At 38.7% G+C, this 19,656-nt stretch overlaps 1 protein-coding gene and 1 long non-coding RNA gene across 2 annotated transcripts in view; one reads left to right on the top strand and one right to left on the bottom strand.

Moving 5' to 3' along the window:
• Positions 1–6,052: 6,052 nt before the first annotated feature.
• On the top strand, positions 6,053–9,006 carry LOC118740517. Its single transcript, XR_004993149.1, has 3 exons — positions 6,053–6,966; positions 7,076–7,419; positions 8,764–9,006. It is a non-coding gene; the product is annotated as an uncharacterized LOC118740517 (long non-coding RNA).
• A 91-nt stretch (positions 9,007–9,097) lies between these two features.
• The window catches only part of LOC118740510 (histone acetyltransferase KAT7), a gene marked incomplete in the record, with an annotated part of 41,006 nt that continues 30,447 nt past the window's right edge, over positions 9,098–19,656 (bottom strand). Inside the window, 3 exon segments of the mRNA XM_036472072.1 lie at positions 9,098–9,747; positions 13,013–13,108; positions 13,634–13,791. Coding sequence (XP_036327965.1) covers positions 9,631–9,747; positions 13,013–13,108; positions 13,634–13,791 — 371 coding nt within the window.

Below are 19,656 nucleotides of genomic sequence, written 5' to 3'. Positions count from 1 at the left end.
CACACACACACTCATGCGTATACACTTTGGCGCAGCTACAGCTGTTTATGTACTCCACTTGGCTAAAGAAAAAAACTTTCAGACCGGTCACTGTGCCGGTCCAACATTGCCGGCCTGGCTGACTGCCTGCCTTCATTGTCTGCCATCTGTCTTTTGTCTTTTGTCTTTTGCCTTTGAATTTACTAAAGTTTTTGAGGTTGTGTACGTACGAGTATACGCGTATAGGTGCCACTTTGTGCCGGATGATGTGAAAAGGTAGAGTTAGTAGTGGAAGTGAAAGAACAGAAAATAGCGTTTCTAACGTCATTTTCTTTCTAGAGAAGTCGCATGTACATTGCTATCTACATTCATAGATATGTATGTATGTTTGTAAAAATGTAATTTTCAATATCACCACAATCAAAATTAGTCCCGATTTTTTGCGTTTTTCAACACAAATTCTATGCAATAAATAGTTTGCTAACTTTGCCTCTAGAAGTCTCTAATGTCAATTACTTACTCCCAACTCCTGCTTTTTCAAACGCCATAAAACGCCATTTACATACATATGTACCCAGTTCGCCCACTATACATAGATCCCATTATTACTCACATATTTGCATACTCCATTACTTGGGAATTTTGCTTTGGATTCTTGCCATATGCTACTCTCTTTGGTACTGTTTCTGCTTCTGTCTCTGGTTGGGGTTTTATTTTGTTGTTTTTTATTTTTCTTTTTCGACGACCGCATTCCAATTTCTTGTACGCCACTACTTTTCGTATGAAATCACGATCTGTGCACGATATTTTTTTCGACCTTTTACTGTCTCTTTTAGCAATCTAAAATTAATTTTGCAGATACATTACGCTCAGACATGTGGGTCTCGCTGTTCACCGCCTGGCTGGTCGGTCATTTTCTACAAAAATGCGTTCACCCCCAACACCGCGCCGACGAATTCTTTAGCAAAAATTTGAAGAATAGTAGTATGTATATTGCTGCACAATAAGTGTACATCCCGGTGCCCGGCGGTGTTTCCAAATGTTTTGAATTGCTCACAGCTTGCTGGTTATTTGCTCGGCTGCATGTTTTTTCGACGATAATTTTGCTACTATACTCTTGAATATGCCGGCGCCGCGTTATTTTCTGTCTCCGTGGCACCGGTTTCCTTTCATTTGCTGGCTTGCTGGCATTTTGTACGCACAAATACGTAGCAGTTTAGCGGGTGTGGGCTTTCTTTTGTGTGCCCGTCAGCTCTATGCACACTTGCGTCACTATTAATTAAATCATCACTGCGGCGAAAGCTTACAGTTATCTTCAGACATATGTACATATGTATATACACGTAAAAAAAAAACGAATAATATTCGGCCAAAGATAACGTGGCCTTAAAGCAGTTCATTTGTTCCACAAGTATGTAGCCAACAAAAAAAATTAAAAAATTGCACTAATACTCATATTTTGGTTGCTTTCCGATCGAAAAATTTCCATTGACACCACCAACAATGCAATGCAAAGTCCGTATATGTCCTACTCTAGAGCACAACGTCAACCAACTACTAAATGCAACACTACTTCTCTTTGTGCCACTGCATATTTATATCCGAGGCTGGAGGCCGGCCTCGCAGAATTTCACAATTGCACAGTTTTCCCGGTCGAAGTGCACTTCCGATTGAATTTTGTCTTCGCATTTCTATCTTATTGGTCTTTTCTTCATGGCTTCACGTACACACGCACTACCACCACTAAAGTTTTTTTTAAATTTTTTGTTTGCGATTTGTAGGAGCCTTATTACAGTCACAAAGAAATGTACTACACAGGAAGACGGACACATTCAGACTGACTTCTCCACCTATATACATATGAACCAATATGAACATAAGTTAGTACACACATAGTTATGCACGAGAAGAATATATAGTATGTGCACAATACCGCACCGCACCGCACAGCAGTGCACAATGGCCGTTTGTCGTTTGCCGCAATGCCGTTCGTCGTCATATGACGATGACGATAAGAATTGTACAAATAAAGTACGCACAGCAACAAAAGAATTTTTTCCAACATTTAAATATTTATGTAGTATTGCCGAAAAATATCCGATAAGTGGCATGTGTATGTAGTTTTGTCCAATAAAATTTCCATAGCGAGCAGCAACGCCTTTAATATGCATGAATTCGAAGTGACCAACGTACTTGGTTGTGTCTCTGGCCAATGGATGATGTTTTTTATCGCAGCACACAATGTCCGATTTCGCCAGCGTGTAAATCAGCTGTTGCAGTATCAGCGTATGCAGCCAAAATACAAATAAAAATGTAACTGACGGTCCAACGGACGGACGTACGGACGCACTGACTATTTGTCTATCTGCCTGCTTCCGATTTCTTTATGCTTTGGTATGCGAGATTTATTGTTTGATTCTTTGTCTATTCTGTTCATTTTCAGGTAGCCTCTCTCTTTCTTGTTGAACACCACTGCGTGCTAAATCAACGTAGAGCAACTATTTTTAAGACGAACCGTTCAGACCGGCTGCGGCTGATCAAATGAGTGTTGCCCGGTGTCGTTGTTCAATCAAAAGCAGCCTGTGCCAGCTTTTCGCCACAACGTTTCATTCGGTTCGCTTTTGCAAAATTAAGCTTCGTGGTTTCTTTACTTGCAAACTGATTATCCAAATATATATATACAGCCATGCAAACATATCGTCGTCTCAGAAAACGGATGTCGAATGTTACAAAACACGGTTTTGGGAAAATTGACTTTGAAGTTTAAGGTCGAATTAATCCGAAACTGTACGGTAGATTTTTGTAACTTTTGAAGGAGACGTAGTTGGTGTTATTAGTTTTGATTTCCCATATTTTTACATTTAATATCTTTTAACGTTAATGAGAAAATTTACTTTTCATTCCGTATACATTTGTCGTAAGTAGCGTTTACTCACCACTTTGTTTTGTCCACAGAACATACGACAATAGTAAAGTATCTATTTCAACGGCGTTGGTATAATTTGATGAAAAAAACAGACATATTTATTAAATAATGATTACTTAGTAGAAAAAACATAACAAAAACATAATCATGTATTTAATAAAAAAAATCCGTACATCTCTTATGCTGTAAATATGTTACGAACATACGTTTTCTTTATATAAAAACAAAAAACAATACTTAAATTCAGTCTTTTGTACATTTTTATCTCTTTCATTTCATTGGAGACTCAGTGCAAGCTAAAATTTAAAATTTTAAAATTAGTTACTTAGTTAATTTTCAATTTTAATTGTATCGTTATAGTAGAGGACCATCCAATTGTCGTAAGTTCAAAGTTTTGCGATACATACGACAAATGTTTTATGATTAAAAAAAGATTACATTTGTATGGGAATTTGTCGTATGTGCCACATACGACAAACGTTTTATGATTAAAAAAAAGGTACGTTTGTATGGGAATTTGTCGTATGTGACGCATTTTCAGCACATACAACAAAAGGCATACCCAATCATTAATATTATGTAACATACGACAAAATGCGCACGAAATATCTCAAAAACTAATGGATATAAAAAAATGGATTGCAGAAATCGAAAGAGCATGTCCAACTTAGTAAATCTGCATCAAAATCCCAAAATCGTGATTTTGCACATTCGTCATCCGTTTTCTGAGGCGACGATATGTACATATGTACGTTTATATTACTACTATATGCAATTTACATATGGAGTATATAGTATGTATCCATTTGTGTGTATTCGTGCTGGCTGTGCCCATGTTTGCGTCCCGAGAGCTACCCAGAGTTTTGCTAATTCAAGTGTGCGAATACTGTCAGTGTCAGAGTGCCGGAGACCGAGCGAGTGTTTCTCCCACCGTCGTTTGCCAATGCCGGTAATCGCGTACGAGCACAATCTTTTTTTTGTTTAATTTTATTTTTTTAAACCTTATCTACATACATAAATACACATATGTTAGTATATTGCTATGCTTATTTTGTTGCCGCCACCGTCGTAGTCACTGATTCGGTTATGGCAACGACCCACCGTCGCACGTCTTCTGTCTGGCAGCTATTTCTTGTTGGACAACAAATGCCAACGGCGCATTGCCACTGCCACTGTCGACGCAGCGTTGCTGTTTCCGTCTCCGCCTCAGTCACCGGCTCGGTCTTGGCCACTCAGTCATCAGCCATCAGCCACTCAGTCATCGTCATCGTCATCGTCACCATAACCATAACCATCACGGCTGATGTTATGACCATATTCTTAGGGCGTTCAAGTTTGCTCTTTCCGGTTCTGATGCTTTTTCTGTTGCGTGTATGTATGATATGGTAGTGAGCAAGCGCCGAAAACCCGATTATGCACGAATATTTCGACGCGTATGTACATTAGGGTGGTCCTTAAATGTAGGAAGCAAATTTTTACACCAGATTTCCTATGCCTTAACCCGTACGTCGATGCTACTATAGTCGTAGATACCACATATAAATTTTGGTCCCGATTGGAGACGGTTAAGGCGTGTCTCATAGGGGTCAAAGTTCACATTACGCTATGAAGATGTCTTAACCGACTCCAATCGGGACCAACATTTCAATGTGATATCCTCGACTTTAGTAGTATCGATTTTAGGAATTAAATTACCTTTGACCCCTTTGCGACACGCCTTAACTGACTCCAATCGGGACCAAAATTTATATGTGATATCTTCGACTATGGTATTACCGGTTGATGGGGGTGAGACTGAAAAAAATCGTTCATTTGATTTTAAGGACCACCCTGATGTGTATATGTATGAGGCTTGCAATGTTTGCATATCCATTTAGGTGCATAGATACATTCATACATGCCTACATGCCTACATATAAAATGCATAAGTAACTTTAGTGGGTATCCATAGAGTTTCGGTTGAAAGTAATCCCTTCCTATGAAGAGGGAGCATCAGCAATAAAATCTGAAAACGAGCGCATCCAAAATCTACAGTTAATTGCGACTTAAACCTACAATACGCGCAGTGCTTTCATAATTAAAGGTAACGCTTGCTCTGTGGAAATATCTGTATTTTTTTTTTATCAGGGAAGGAGAACGCGTTCCGGTTTTGGTTTAGTTCTGTACGAGAACAAAATGTTATGTCAAGAACGTTCCCACAAAAGAACCAAACGGGACCAAAAGTATTGAGAGCAGTTTAAACGGGAACAAAATGAGAACTAAAGGTTTGGGATCGTTATTAAGAACAAAAGTCTGCTAGAGAACAAAACGAGAACAAAACTGTTGAGAACTTAACGTTAAGAATGAGAGGGGCGTCTGCGTGTTGGGATGAAAAATCGTTTCAGTGAGAACAATGATTGTTAATTCTAAACCAGAACTGTCCAGTTACGGAAAAATGTATTTTTCTATTCAAGAAAAGTTCGTGTCCTAAGTCTTTCGGATTTTCGCTAAAGATTTTGTTTCCATTCTTGCGCAAAGTTCGGAGCAGAAAGTTTCTTAGACTTTGTTCCCGTTTTGTTCTTTGCCAGAACGTTTATAGAGTTTAGTTCCAATTTTTTTCTATTAGAAATATTCCCGAAAGTATTGTTTGCATTTTTCTCTCTTTCCACAGGGTTTTGTTCTTGTATAATTCCGGTTGAGAACATTCTCGGTGAAGGGTGCTCTCATGACAGTCGGACGAAAGCTACCAGTACTACGGTGATTATACCAACGACTAAAACAGTAACCACGACCTGATTTTAGAACTTCTTTCTCTTTTGGTCGTTTCTCTTTCGGCCCAACTAATGCCGATTTTCCTGGGGAAGATAAACCCTATTACACTTGCTCATACCTCCAGCGGGTCCATAGTCTTCAATACACGCCATCACACGCCGAGGAGAGAGGGCGTTACTGTTCAATTGCCTACTTAGTCGAAAATAAGACCGCTACGTCTGGCAGGTCTGGCACGCAGTCATACGAACAAGATGGTGAACAATAAAGAACAAAAACAACAAAAACAGCAGACAACAACAACAATGCGCAATGTAAGCCAAGAACGCGCGAGAAGGCAAGAATTTAGGTACAAGAAAGAGCGACATATGGAAATGCCGGCAAAGCCACCGGCAACCAGGCGCCCAAGATGACCTTAAGCGGCTAGGTCTTAGCGAATCAGGCTCCAGGCGGTACGTGAGGTACCTAGAACAGGGAAAGACCCCCGAAGAGGCCCGAAAACTGGCACTTGCGAGAACCAACCCCAAAGAAGACAGCAAAAGCGATGATGAGCAATGGCGTAAGCAGACCGCACCCGCGGACATCGCAGCCAGAAGATCGCAGGGCACGATGAAAAATCGCGCAGTAAGACCACACCCGCCGAAGTGCAGAAGAGCGGGCAGCACGACGAAGAGGCGCGCAGTCTGACCGCAGCCGCCGATGAGCCACGACGGGAACCGGGGTTAGGCACGTCGATCAAGCGGCTTCGCGGGTGGGTGATGGACAAACTCATAGCTACTCTGATGCTCTGATGCCAGATGAGCTGACTACCCTGCAGGACATCATTATGGACGAAGTTTTTAAGGGGTGGACGCATCCGCTGGCTTTCTGCGGGGTCTACTTCCGACCAGGTATGCTCCTTGTGGACTGCAAAGATGAAGGCACCGCAAAATATGATTATACGGCCCTGGCGGCAGATCCCCCTGCCCCACCAACTGCGTAGTCCTCAGGCGCTCCAGGGGGCCAACTTAACCCTCCCTCGGAACCCCAAGGCACCATAATGCGAGACATAGCGGCTCTTCCACAGGAACAGATCCCCTCCACACAACAGCTGCTTAAGGGACTTGATCTTAAAAGGCTTCAGCTGGACGGGAAAAGCGAGAGCGACCTAAGGCTCTCGGACCTGGACGAGCAAAGATCAGGCACCCACCGCCCTTGAAATTAGCCCAGATCAACTTGCACCATGCGATTGCAGCCTCAGCTGTAATTGTTAGCAGGTTTTCTACGGACGAATTGCATAAGTATATCAAGAGCCGTGGACTTACAGAGGCCAGGTAAGTTGCCTGAAAGGATCACACAATAAGTTAATATGGGACCTCGCCGCAGAGAGGCCCAGAGCATGTGTAGTGCTTAGAAACGATATTGATTATTTCTGCATTTCAGAGTTTTTAACGCAAGATTTGGTAGCAGTGCAGAATGGAAGGCCCTTAGAACAAGTCTTCGCTGCTGCATATTTTCCGGGGGACAACAACACCATACCCCCAGCAGAAGTACAACAACTGGTGTCGCATTCACTTCCTCTTCCTCGGATCTGACGAAAATGCGCACCACGTGGAGTGGGGGAGCCCCGAAATCAACATCACATATTAAGCGAAGATTTCTGTATAAACAATGTTGGGCATTGTCCGTCGTTTGTCACCAGAGTAAGACAGGAGGTCCTGGACCTCACTCTAAGCAACAGCCTGGGTAACGATCTGATCACATTCCTGCTCGGAGCGGAGGTCACGGTAAGTCCTCCGATGAGGAACCCCAGGAATGCAGACTGGGAAAAATATAGGAAATTTTTAGATTTTAACCTACCTGGTATAGAGAGGCAACATAAAAGAGATGGCTGTGCAGTAGCCAGAGAGTTTCTTCTTGTGAATTGTGCGGATCACACTTAAAGACTATCAGCTATTGCTACCTACACGAATTTCGTCATGATCGGTTAACGGTACAACGATGATTTCTGGCGGGTTTCAGCATACATATATATAGCGAGCCGCAAATCTCCGCGTTAACATGAAGCGAACCTTTATCAATCCCCACTATTTTGTAGGTAGTTTATACGCCAGTAGTGAGTGATTTACTTTAATGTTCATTCTTAAAATTGCAAACAAAAGCACTTTCAGACAGACTGAGAAGCATTTAAGAGTGGCTTCTTGACGAATCTAAATTTCTTTTGTTATGCCGAGAGATCTTAGCTATGAAGATTTGAAAACATTTGTACTAGGTACCTGCACATATACAAGTAACTATATGTACATATGTAACTTTGTTTGGATGGAAATCTTTGATTATAGCAAAATATTAGTTTGGATATATAATATATGTAATAATATGTAAAAACTAATGAAATATTGGATCACCAAGCGAAGCGGAAGTTCTACCGTCAGAGCTTTTATTGTTAACTGATGTCGCCATCAGCATTGTCATTTCCATTAACAATATTCCAATTGGGCAGTCTGATCAATCATAAATGAAAATTATCGAATATTCACCTAGCTTCAACCATACGGGGTATCAAAACACATACAATGGATAGTTAAATGTATGAGCTCCTATGTACACGATATAACAGTATTTGGCCCAAATAGAGAGGAAAAGTAAATAAAATTAAAGTGAAAAAAAGAAAAGAAAAGAAAAGAAAAGAAAAGAAAACATCGCATAGCAAGAATAATAGAATACAAAGGTGAGAGAATAAGAGAGTAAAAAATAATTTTAAAGGAGAAGATGAAGAGGAACTTGTGGTGCGAAATAGAGATGTAAAACTATATAGAATTGTACCTACTCTTCAGCCTCTTAACTTGGTACAAGAACGTAATTGTTTCTTATTTTCCAAAGGAATTTCAAGTGTAGGAATTCCAATAGCATCCCTCCTTTGTAAAGGGGCATAAACATTAGTTAAAACATAGGTTTGGCTTCAACTGCTCGGAGAAATTCCTTTCAAGGCCATTTTTGATAGAAAATATTGTTTGATGTAAGTCCAAAAGTAGATATGGTACTGAAGGAAGAGGTAGTTCACCAATCATCAAAAATTGTATGTAATAAATTTACATATTAACTTTTCCGGTACGTTTTTCTACTTTTAGGTACAACTTTTCGGCAAATACATATGTTCATAAATCAGCAGTATTGCAACCATAATGTGTAACACCTTTTTTCGGATTCCCGATCCTCTAGCATACCTTTAAAATAAAAATGTCAGAATGTGTTCTATAAAAAGTTAGATATTACACCATTTATTTAATAGCCATATATTTGTATACTTAATAAATTCTATAAATGTTTTTTTGAAAAAATTTTACATTAAGAATTTTCAATTTAGCTATATACATATCGTGTATGTACATACAAATATCTCTTTGTTAAAAGTATTAAGCAAAGTCGTGTGTTCGACCTGCCACAAGAGCTATACAAAACATCTTAAATGTGTAGCATTTATTTAATATCATAAGTATATACAAAAAATGAGTACTGTTTTTGAAAGACGAATTCGGTATATGCTCAAGTAATTGATTGAAAGCTGCGAGCAGCCATAAAGCATAGTTATCAGTGATGCCAGGTATAAAAAAAGACAATTCCAGTGCTGTTCGCATTTTTTATGAAATGTTTAAGACTTCAATATAAATATTTTAGGCCTTATGTTGTTGTATAATGCAATTTCTAGTGCTATTGCTTACATTTAAGTTCACATTTATTTTAAATAATATGATTTAGTAAACAAAACTAAAAAACCATCAACAAGGGAGTAATCATTTTTACACCTGACACCACATTTCCATAAATAAATACATACACATATGCATGTGCATTCTTAAAATAGATACACAACGTAGTTAAGTATACGCACTGTGCGTTACTGCATAAGCATCAGTTAAAAAAAAAAAACTACTTATTTGCATTCAGTGTACGTAGATGATAACTATCGTCTCCGTACGTGAACTTATAGCCTACTATTATGGAGAGTTATTGGTTTGTGTTGGCACAAAAGGACTCCAGCGCAGACAGCTATCATCGATTTTCGGAAAATTTCCTCTTTGATTCACACGTTTTTCATATTCATCGAGCACTTCCTACAAGGATAAAGAAATGAGATTCCAAATTATACAGCATCAAATTTAATATTGCATACAATTAATAAAGACAAGTTTCTAAGACGAGCTTATACTATTTTTAATATACATATGTACATTGTAAACGAAGTTTTTTGCATGGTGTCCGATTCTTAGAAGAGTGCTGTGAAGCCAATACCAGTTAATATAAAACTTGATTTTCTCGACTCAGGTTATTGTGGAACCGCCGACATCTTGAAAACAAGGGTGGTTAGAGTTTTTCCTTTCACACTCCAACTTAGGACCTCAACGTTGGTTTTTATATTGGCAGCCAAACCCCAAAGGAATTTGGCTCCATCACGTCACAAATTTTTGAAGTGAAACTTTTTTGCGCTCGGTTGGTGTAAATACAAACATCCATGAGACGAAAAGGCGTTGGGCTCTAATTCCAAACCTTCAGAAACGAAAAAGCTACAGAAGAAGGGAGGGGATGACGGGGGTACTTGGGAACGATTAAGAATAACATTAAGACTAAAGTTAAGATAAACATTTAGGCCGCGACAAACCGCTTCCTGTGTGGCCTGGCCTTAAGAGTAAGAAAGGTAGACAAATAGAGTATACACTGCGGCCAGTAGGTTTATTGTACCGTCAGCTGATGACAACACTATATCTAGCCCTAGCATAGCCCTCGTGATGCAAACACACGTCAGACGTTTATTCTTAGTAAGTGCTATTGTCAACGTATCATGGTGTACATCCATCTCAGAAGCCTTGGGGTGCATCCTCAGGATTTGGCAGTTAGACATTTGCACATCATCAGCGCTCTTGTAGTCTTGGAGGTGGCCGTGTCTACACTACTCCTCCACAGGAATGACGACATTGACCTCGACCCTATCCAAGACTAAGTTCGCCATCCCAATGTGATTTCTCTTCCTAATGAAAGAGACAATGGCTGTCTTTGAGGAATTAATATTAAGTCCCACATCAGCACACCACCTGTTTGCTAGGTTTAGTAATCTTTGGACGATGTCGCAGAGAGTGAGCACAAACTTTCCTCTAGCAATAATCACTATGTCATTCGCGTACCCTCAAAACCGGACGCCTTTTTCGGTGAGTAGCTGCAAGAGTTGGTGCACAACTAAGCTCCACAGGAGAGAAGACAGCACCCCTCCCTGCGGGAAACCCTTTCTCGTTTGAAGTTGTACACCGGCTTCGGTTTCAGCAATCCTTATATGTAGCAGCCTAGCTATCTTTCTGCGGATAGTTGGCAGCACTTTGCGTTTCTCAAGTAACCGATCGACGGCCCCCATGAGATGTGTTATCGAAAGCCTCCTGGATGTCGAGGAAAGCGCAGAGCCTGCTTCTCTACACTCAAAGGCACTTTGCATTTCCGTTTCAGGCTATATAGCGCGATGTATGTAGATTTTCCCATTCTGTACGCGTATTGATCGGTATACAATGGTGCCTGTTTCATAGTATTAGACCTGATTTCCTGGTGGAAAATTTTCTACATTGCTTTCAGCATGAAAGAGGTGACTTATCGGTCTGAAGTATTTAGGGAGAGAGTAATCTTTCTTACCTACTATCGGGAAGATAACCGGGGATACACCGTTCTAAAAAGTCCAGCACCCAACGTCAAGTTAAGATAATAATTAATGGTTCTATTATGTATGGCGACCGGTGTTTAGTTGCTGGTCTAGTAGCGATGGCTACCAGCAACTTTGCTCCAATGTTTTTGAAAATCAATGTAAACAAAGAAAAAAATCGTCATAAGCGGGAAACAGAAAATTGCGCTACCAGTATCGAGTTGCCATACCTAATGCGAATTTTAGTATATGGTTTCCCATCGGTTGCCATACATAATGGGGCCATAAGATTGAGGTTGAGATTGAGATTACGAGCATTGGCTATATATACACCGTGGTTACTAGGCCTTGTTTGCTATACGGAGTCGTGGTCTGGTAGCCAAGTCCCAACAAGAAATCAACAACACGGGAGCTTTAACAGATCAACATTTCGCCTACCCGACAACTGTAGCGTCTTTCAAGCTGAATTTGCTGCAATGCAGGAGACGTTAGAGTACTAACGTACAGGAGAAGTCATAGGTAACAGCATCTTCATCTACTTAGACAGCCAGGCGGCACTCAAAGCCCTTGATTCGGTCACATGCAATTCAAAAACCGTAGCAGATGGCCATAGATACCTAAACGAGATGGCTGATCATACCAGGCAACCGGTAGGAAGACGAACTTGCAAGAGTGAGCACATCCGTTCCACTTTCGAAATCCTCGAAAGGTATAGGCATGCCACTCGCTATCAGCAAGCTCATTCTAAGGGTTATATCTTTTAAACTAGCAAGTGATAGATTGGCTAGTCTCACCACTTGCAGCAAGACGAAACTTATGCGGCCGGAATGGAAGGGACAACAACAGAAGTGACTTAGCCACTTGGCTTTGTTTTGACTACTGTGCGCCGTAGTCGAGAACCTAGATGTGCTTACTGCCACTCGGGAGACCCATGGTTCAATTTATGGTCCCTGCAACAACAAAAAAAGTTTACTCAAACAGCGGGCGCGCCTCGGCAGACAATTGCAAACCTCGCGAGTGTACTTCTGCCATAAAAAAGTTTCTACGGAGGTGGAGTAAAGGTGTAGATCTCTGCTTTTGTGTCACAACATCAAGAAGCAGAACCCGAATTGGAGGAGAAGCTCGGCCAAACACTTAGAAAACTTTTAAGTGCCAAACATTAATTTATTGTAATCAAATATGATATACTGTTCATCCCCAAATAACCTAGGATATAATTTTAAAGCTCTTTAAGACTTTCGCTTAAACTTAAAAATGCCATGAAAACTACGAAAAACTCATAACTTTTATTGAGACGTCAAGATTTGACTGAAATGAAAAAAACCCGGTTTGGTCGATAAAAAAAAATTCGGTTTATTCGATATTCGAAAAGTTAAAGATTTCTAAAAAAAAAAAACACCTATAGTTATCAAAGGAAAAAACCGGCGGAAACTGCTTTGGAAAAAAACGAGTCAATCAGCTAAACAGCAACGTTAAGGCATAGTTTTATTGAGGTCGTAAAATGGCTGTCGTTCGGAGTTGGAGCGCCGGGCTGACTTCCCGACAGTTCAACCACCCCCTCAGTCCTGCTAGTGATGTTTTTTATTCCCTGCGACTAGGCTCACAATATTCAGAAAGAATTTGCCACCATAAAAAGACTTCGGATGATCTTAATTTAACTGCATTATTTTACTTAACTTGGAATGAAAAGTTATACTTACTTGTTTTTTAAGTACAATGTGTTTGCCTTTCCAGTATTTCATCATGCCCAAAGCCTGCAAGGTGCTAACGATGTCATATGAATATATAGCCGTTTCCTGTAGATAATATGCAGACAAATTTTACGTAAGAGATGCAGTTTGGATCACAAATGAAGAAAAAATATTTAAAAATATGTACATATATATCTACGTTAGGGCGGAGTAATTTAATTTCGATAAAAGTGTATTGCAAACTCGAATTCTACGTTCGAATCTAAGCAAAAATGGTGAACAAACTATATATCAAAAATGGCTTTTGACTCTCCCAATTAAAAAAAAAAAAAATCAGTGTATTATAATTTTTTATGTAGGAAAATAATTTTGCATTTACATATTTGTGTGTTTTCTTCATATTTAAGACCGAGAAAAAAAATTAAAAAAATAAAAGAAAAAAAAATTTCGAACAAAAAAGTTACAATATACTGCTTTTTCTTTTGAAAATTGGGAGGGTCAAACGTCATTTTTGGTAGATTATTTGTTCGCTATTTTTGCTTAGAATTAATCGTAGAATTTGAATTTGCTATATACTTTCATCGAAAATTTTGCGCCGAACAAATTACTCCGCGCTAATGTAAGTATTACCTGGGACACATCCTTGATGCTCAAAGCACTACCGGTTCGGCTACAGAGATAGTCCAAAAGCACATCTTTCCAGTAGGAGCGATATGAAATTAAACCCAAGTCCGAAAGTGGTTTTTCCGGCGAACCAATTTTACCCTCCACTCTGGTCAAAAGATAGCCTAAGTAGTATGAAAAAAGGAACAAATGTTCAATAAAGTGTCGGTGGACAATTTTTTAACATCTCTTAACATTTGCAAAACTAGTGAGAGTGCAGGGTCATCGTGTGAACGTCTTCAAGTTCTTTGGCATCACGTGTCTACTCTCAAACCACTAACTGAATTGTTTTTTTTGTTTCTTGCCTGTCTGCTGAACTTCTCAACCCTGCCGCTATGACCAACTCCGTCATTTCCCCATAACAAAACGCCATCTACACGCGTCTAGACAGACCCAAACTTAAGGATGAGTACTTCAGTTGTCGATATACAACATAACAGTATTTGTGTTATATACTCGTCGTACAACGTCGTACGAATGTAATTATTCGTACATATCGACAACGCTTCACCGGGCAAAACCCTGGACGAGCGGACAAACGTTGAACGTTGCTGCAGGAACAATCCCATTTCTATTCCATCATTCAAGTTTTGCAAACGTTTTGCAGCAGCACCGGCACGGCACAAGCGTCCATTCAACCCACGCACCTTATTACTTACAAAACCTGCACACACTCTGACATGCATACATACATACATACATGGAAACGAAGTGGTACACTGTCAGCGAATTACAATTGCAACCGAAGTGCAATGAATGGTGACAGTGGCGTTCAGTGATGGTTCTGGCACTCTGGTGCGTTCTACGGGGCGTATGTGCTGTAGAAGTTTACTAAGCCTTTGTCCGTATGGCTGTTGGCGTCTAAAGTTCTCCGGTACCCCAACTCAGCTTAACAGCAAATTTGCTGCGGCAGTCTCGAACGACAACCCCGTCGTTTGCTTTCTGTGCGTTGCATTGTACAACAACAACCCGAACTATGTGTACTACTAACACTGCCTCAGCTGCTGCTGCGTTGGCTGCTCTGCCACACCCTATCTATCCTGGATTTCGCAGCAGACTAACATACTACGTCCACATCCCCCAAAAAAACGACTCAGCGCCCGCATGAGACACCCTAACTTGTACGTAAGGTAGCGAAGCCAAGGCTGCTTTGATTTTTCTTTTCAACTCAAAATCAAATGTACATATGTATGTATGTAGGACATAAGCATGGGGAATGGCGAGACGACTTTATCGATCCGATTGCAGGCGTAGTCAAAGCTGTTAAAAATTTCGCAGCCAAGAACCGAGTATTCGGATAAAGGGTAGTTGGTAAATAAAATGAAAATAGGAACATCTAGTTTAAGGAGATGGCGAGGGAGTTTATGTGAAGTTTTCAACAAGTTTAAACGCCTCAAAGTATGCATCGAACATTGATAAAGAAAGGTATAAATTCGTTATTTCGAAAGTCATCAAATCGCCTGTGCCTGTTTTTCAAAGAACTCTTAGTTGTCTAATGGTGATTTCGTTTCTTCCAAAAAATGTTGCCATTCAACGGAGCAAAATGTGTTCGATGTTACACTCAACCCTGTAAAAAGGCATGTTTCAGGGCAACCATCTCTTCTGACAAAAGGCAGAGAATGTGCCTTACAAGAGTGTGACATTTTAAGAAAGGAACACACACAACTGTCTCACCGTTTGCCTTTATTTTAGAATCGAACACGAAAAGAGAAACGAAAACACCATAAGTGTATTTTAATACACTCGCATAAAATGCTTACGTAGGTATTGACTACAGAAAATTTCACTTCGCATTTTGAATAGGAAAAAGTAAGTAAGGGCAGCCCTGACTTCGGCTATGCCGAAGACGTCATGGCGAAGGCTTCATTACCCTTCATGAGCAGCAGAAAATTGAACTTCAACATTTTATTTTTTATTTATGATAAGCAAATAGAGGAAAAAGCTTTTGCACCTTAACAACTAAGATTGAGAAGTTATATAACAAAAAATCTTAACTGAACAATCAGTGGTCCTCAATAGGCCCTGTATGATCGAAAAGTAAACTGGTCATAGAATTGTATGGCTTTAGCTGCCTATATAAATAAGTTATATAGCAAAAACATATATCTGAACAATCAGTGGTATGGATTTGCCACAAAAACCTCAGGGCTTGGGCAAAAGTTTACAGTTTTTATACTTTAGTTTGTTTTCCTGCAATAATTTAATTTTTACTCAAAAGAAACTTATATATCGCTCATTTACTTCAATAGTGTCATAATCTGCAATAATACCAAATCGAATTAAGTATGCAGAAATGACCTCTACCTGGTCTTCTATGTTGTGTAAAAATTTAATAACTGTACCGATTACCAGTAGCTCCATAGAACACAGTTTTTGTACTAAGATAGAAATTTGGATTCATATTGCCAAAATCGTATCGGAAAGATCGTATCAGTTTGTCGCTGGGTGTAAAACAGGAAGACAGGAATTCCTTTATTTTATTGAAAACCTGTTTAAAAAATACTGTACTGTAAAATAAAGATACTGTGAAACGAACGGTGTGTGAACACCAAAAAGCGGTAGCTCAATTAAAATGTTAATTGACTCAACTCGATTCCTGTCTGAACTTAATATTAAGCATACCTCTAACCACTCAACAACAGCGACCGACTGTAGAAAAAAATTTGCAAAATGGACATGACCTTCCAGGGTATTTGTTGGGTTAAAGTTCTATTAAGAAATGTTAATAAGAACCAAAAAACAAAAAAAAATCAATCCCGGGGTCTGAGCATCAGAAAAGGCGGTTGCCCTATATGGGAGACAAACCTTATGGAGCACCAGTCTTGGTGATTTTCTCAGTAGATCTTGAATGAGTAATTATTTAACCGCTCACAAAATTTCTGTAATCGGTACTAAGTAAACCCGTATACTTTATGCATCACAACAAGGACGACGCCCTTTCATTGGGACCTGTTCTGACCTTTGTTGTCTGCTCGGCGCTATGCATAAATGTATTTATATGTTATTGTACGTACTTCGTCGTCATCATCGCCGCCACTGTCAACACAAACAAAAGGACAATTACGCAAATCAATAAACTAAAAAATAAAAACCCAATAACGCCTAAAAGATTTATTTATACACAAATGTGAGTTTTTCAAAAATTAAACTAACAATTGAATACATACTTAACTTGTGTTGTGTGTCTGCGACAAAGGAAATTCCTGTTATAAATATTTGTACTACGCAGAAGGCTTAGGTGAAACGAAGAATGCCTCTATCAATGGGATTTATGTAGTTCATATACTTATTTATGTACATACGCATTATTTCAATAATAACTAGTATTGAGTAGCCGAAATAGTTCATACAGATTTTGCCAATAGATGACGATATATTCAGATAACTCTGGTAATAGGTGTGTACTCGTATTGAGCGGACAAAATTATCCAGCAGCAAAAGTTCTGACAATTTAGCAGCATTCGCTCTCAAAGAGACAAAATATCCACAGAAGTACGAGAACGCAAATTTTGCAAAAACTTGCCACCTTCGCAACAGCTGATCACTTCCACAGTTGCCACTGGTGGTTCATTTGGCAATTTATTTTCTGCTTGGTACATTTTCCCCGATTCGGTATTTTATGCAATTGAATAGTTTTGGTTAAGAAAAACCGTTAAAGTACTTTTTAATTATATCGGAATGAATAAGTTATTTGACGCATTTAAAAATATGAGAATATCCTCCAAACACCCATCATTGATCCAAAAAAATGTAATAGATATAGCTACAATTGTAGCTTTAAAATTATAAAATTTTTATTTCAACAATCAACCTACCAAAGCTGACAACTTCAGCAAAAAACACATCTCAGCATGCTACATTTTAATCTATTTTGGTATATTTAAAGGAAAATTATATGGCAACCATAGTCAGCACACACTTAAGTAAACAAATTGGAGATTAATAGTAAATTAACTAAAAATAAACTCAACCAATTTTGTGCTTAATAACTTTACTCTCTTTTTCATTGTACCTATACTGCATTACTAATAAAATTTGCAATAAATAATTGAAAAATACCGTATTTTCTTTCGTTTATTTACAAACATATGTTTGTGATGAGCTGATTTTATTACTTGCAAGTTTTCGCTAGTAAAAATTTTTCCAGCAGAAATTTGCAGCTCTCTATCACGTTTTGCTCTCTCAATTTCCCTACTTTGCAAGTTTTTTGGGGTAAGAGAACTCCGGTGAAAGTTTTCTAAAACTTTTAATAGTTTTGGATATGAGGACACTCTTAATATCTAGTTGGTTTATTGTCATTTCAAAGGTGACATTTTGGGCTGCTTAATACAGTGAAAAGAGCCACAGACAGGCAACAGAACACAGCAATCGGTTGCAACTCGTTTCGCTACATACTAGTTTATCGTTTGGCGATTTTCGTTTTACGTTGTTCGGCGGCAAGTAAACATGTGTGCAAAAGGACAACAACTCTATAAAATACATGTTCAATTATATATCAAACTCTATTTAACCTGTCTATTAGTTCCTTAATACATATGTAAATGTTTACTTAATCTTGCTATTTTACCGCTCATGTTCACTCTACGAAATCACAAAATAAATTACAAAAATCTAAGAACTCGGCCATACACACGCACCCGATTGCAAGAACCGAAGAGAAACACGCAAGCGAGATTTTCCAGCACGTGAAGACGACCAGTTACATAGTGGCATTGTTTGGAAATTTTTTATTGGGCTGAACTCATTCTCTACAAAAATTTCTAGACAATACCATCCTGTGATCGGTCGAACAAACTTTTCACATGCTACAGATAGTTGTTTGAAATTTTGTTATTGTTATTATTATTATTATTATTTATTATTGTTTGTGTTGTTATTTATTAGTTTACAACTGTTTGCTTGTAGAAGGATGTGCGAATAAAAACTATTCACACTCACTTATTGAACGAGGAAACGACATTGAAAATATCATGGATAATCGATAATCGATTAAGAGCAGAGACCCAAAATAATTATTATCCCAATATTTGGGTCCAAAACGTCGCCTTGTTTTAAGAGAATTTCTTTTCGTCTTAGTATAATAATTATTTACGAGAAATATCTTTTTTCGTCTCGTGGGACGTTTATTTTAAGACGGAAATGATTTACATCCCACGTTTTCTCTTAATAGAATCGGTACATGTACTGCCGATTTCACGAAATTAAACGCAAATATCTCCGAGTTCGATTATTGGAATTTGATTTGCTAACATCGGGCAACCCTTTTCACAAAACTAAAACCACGTAAAAGCAAAGCCCATTAATTTGATACCTCATTTTCGATAATCGAACGAACGATACAGATTTGATCACATGAACAATCGTGGCGTTAAATACTTAACGCGTTAAATCTGCGAACTCACTTAAGAAGTTTCATTTCAATAACAAGTCCCATATAATTATTAAGAGAATACATAAATAATTTTCGTCTTGAAATAAACGTCCCACGAGACGAAAGAAATAAAAGTCCCCGATAATTATTATGAGAAGACGAAAGAATTTCCCGCGAGACGAGAAAAAATAAAAGTCACAGATAATTATTAAAAGAAGATGAAAAAGTTTTTAGTCTAACGATTTTCGTCTCAGGAGACGAAAACAACTTTTCCATTGTTCAATAATAATTATACACAATCGGGGTATTCACAACGGTGTCGTAAGTGTCGTATTGTTGTATGTCGTAAACTATAAACGCCTAAAAAATATATTAAGGGGGTTCCCAAAGTACCATCAAAGTCATATTTTGAATTTTCGCAGTGTTAAAAAATAGTTGGCTGTGGTTTCAAGTTCTCTAAACATTTATTTATGCTTTTAAAGTTTACGACATACAACAATACGAAACTTACGACGCCGTTGTGAGTCCCCCAATTATTTAATTTTATTTCTTATATTCGTTGTGGTCCCTGATTAATAGTCGTTTATCTACTAGTCGACACTCGTAATAGGGGCGAGTA

Source organism: Rhagoletis pomonella, unplaced genomic scaffold (assembly GCF_013731165.1).
Source record: "Rhagoletis pomonella isolate Grant_MI unplaced genomic scaffold, Rhpom_1.0 Rhpom_scaffold_00006, whole genome shotgun sequence".
In the NCBI taxonomy this organism is placed as follows: Eukaryota; Metazoa; Arthropoda; class Insecta; order Diptera; family Tephritidae; genus Rhagoletis; species Rhagoletis pomonella.
This window is presented reverse-complemented; position numbering and strand designations above follow the sequence as displayed.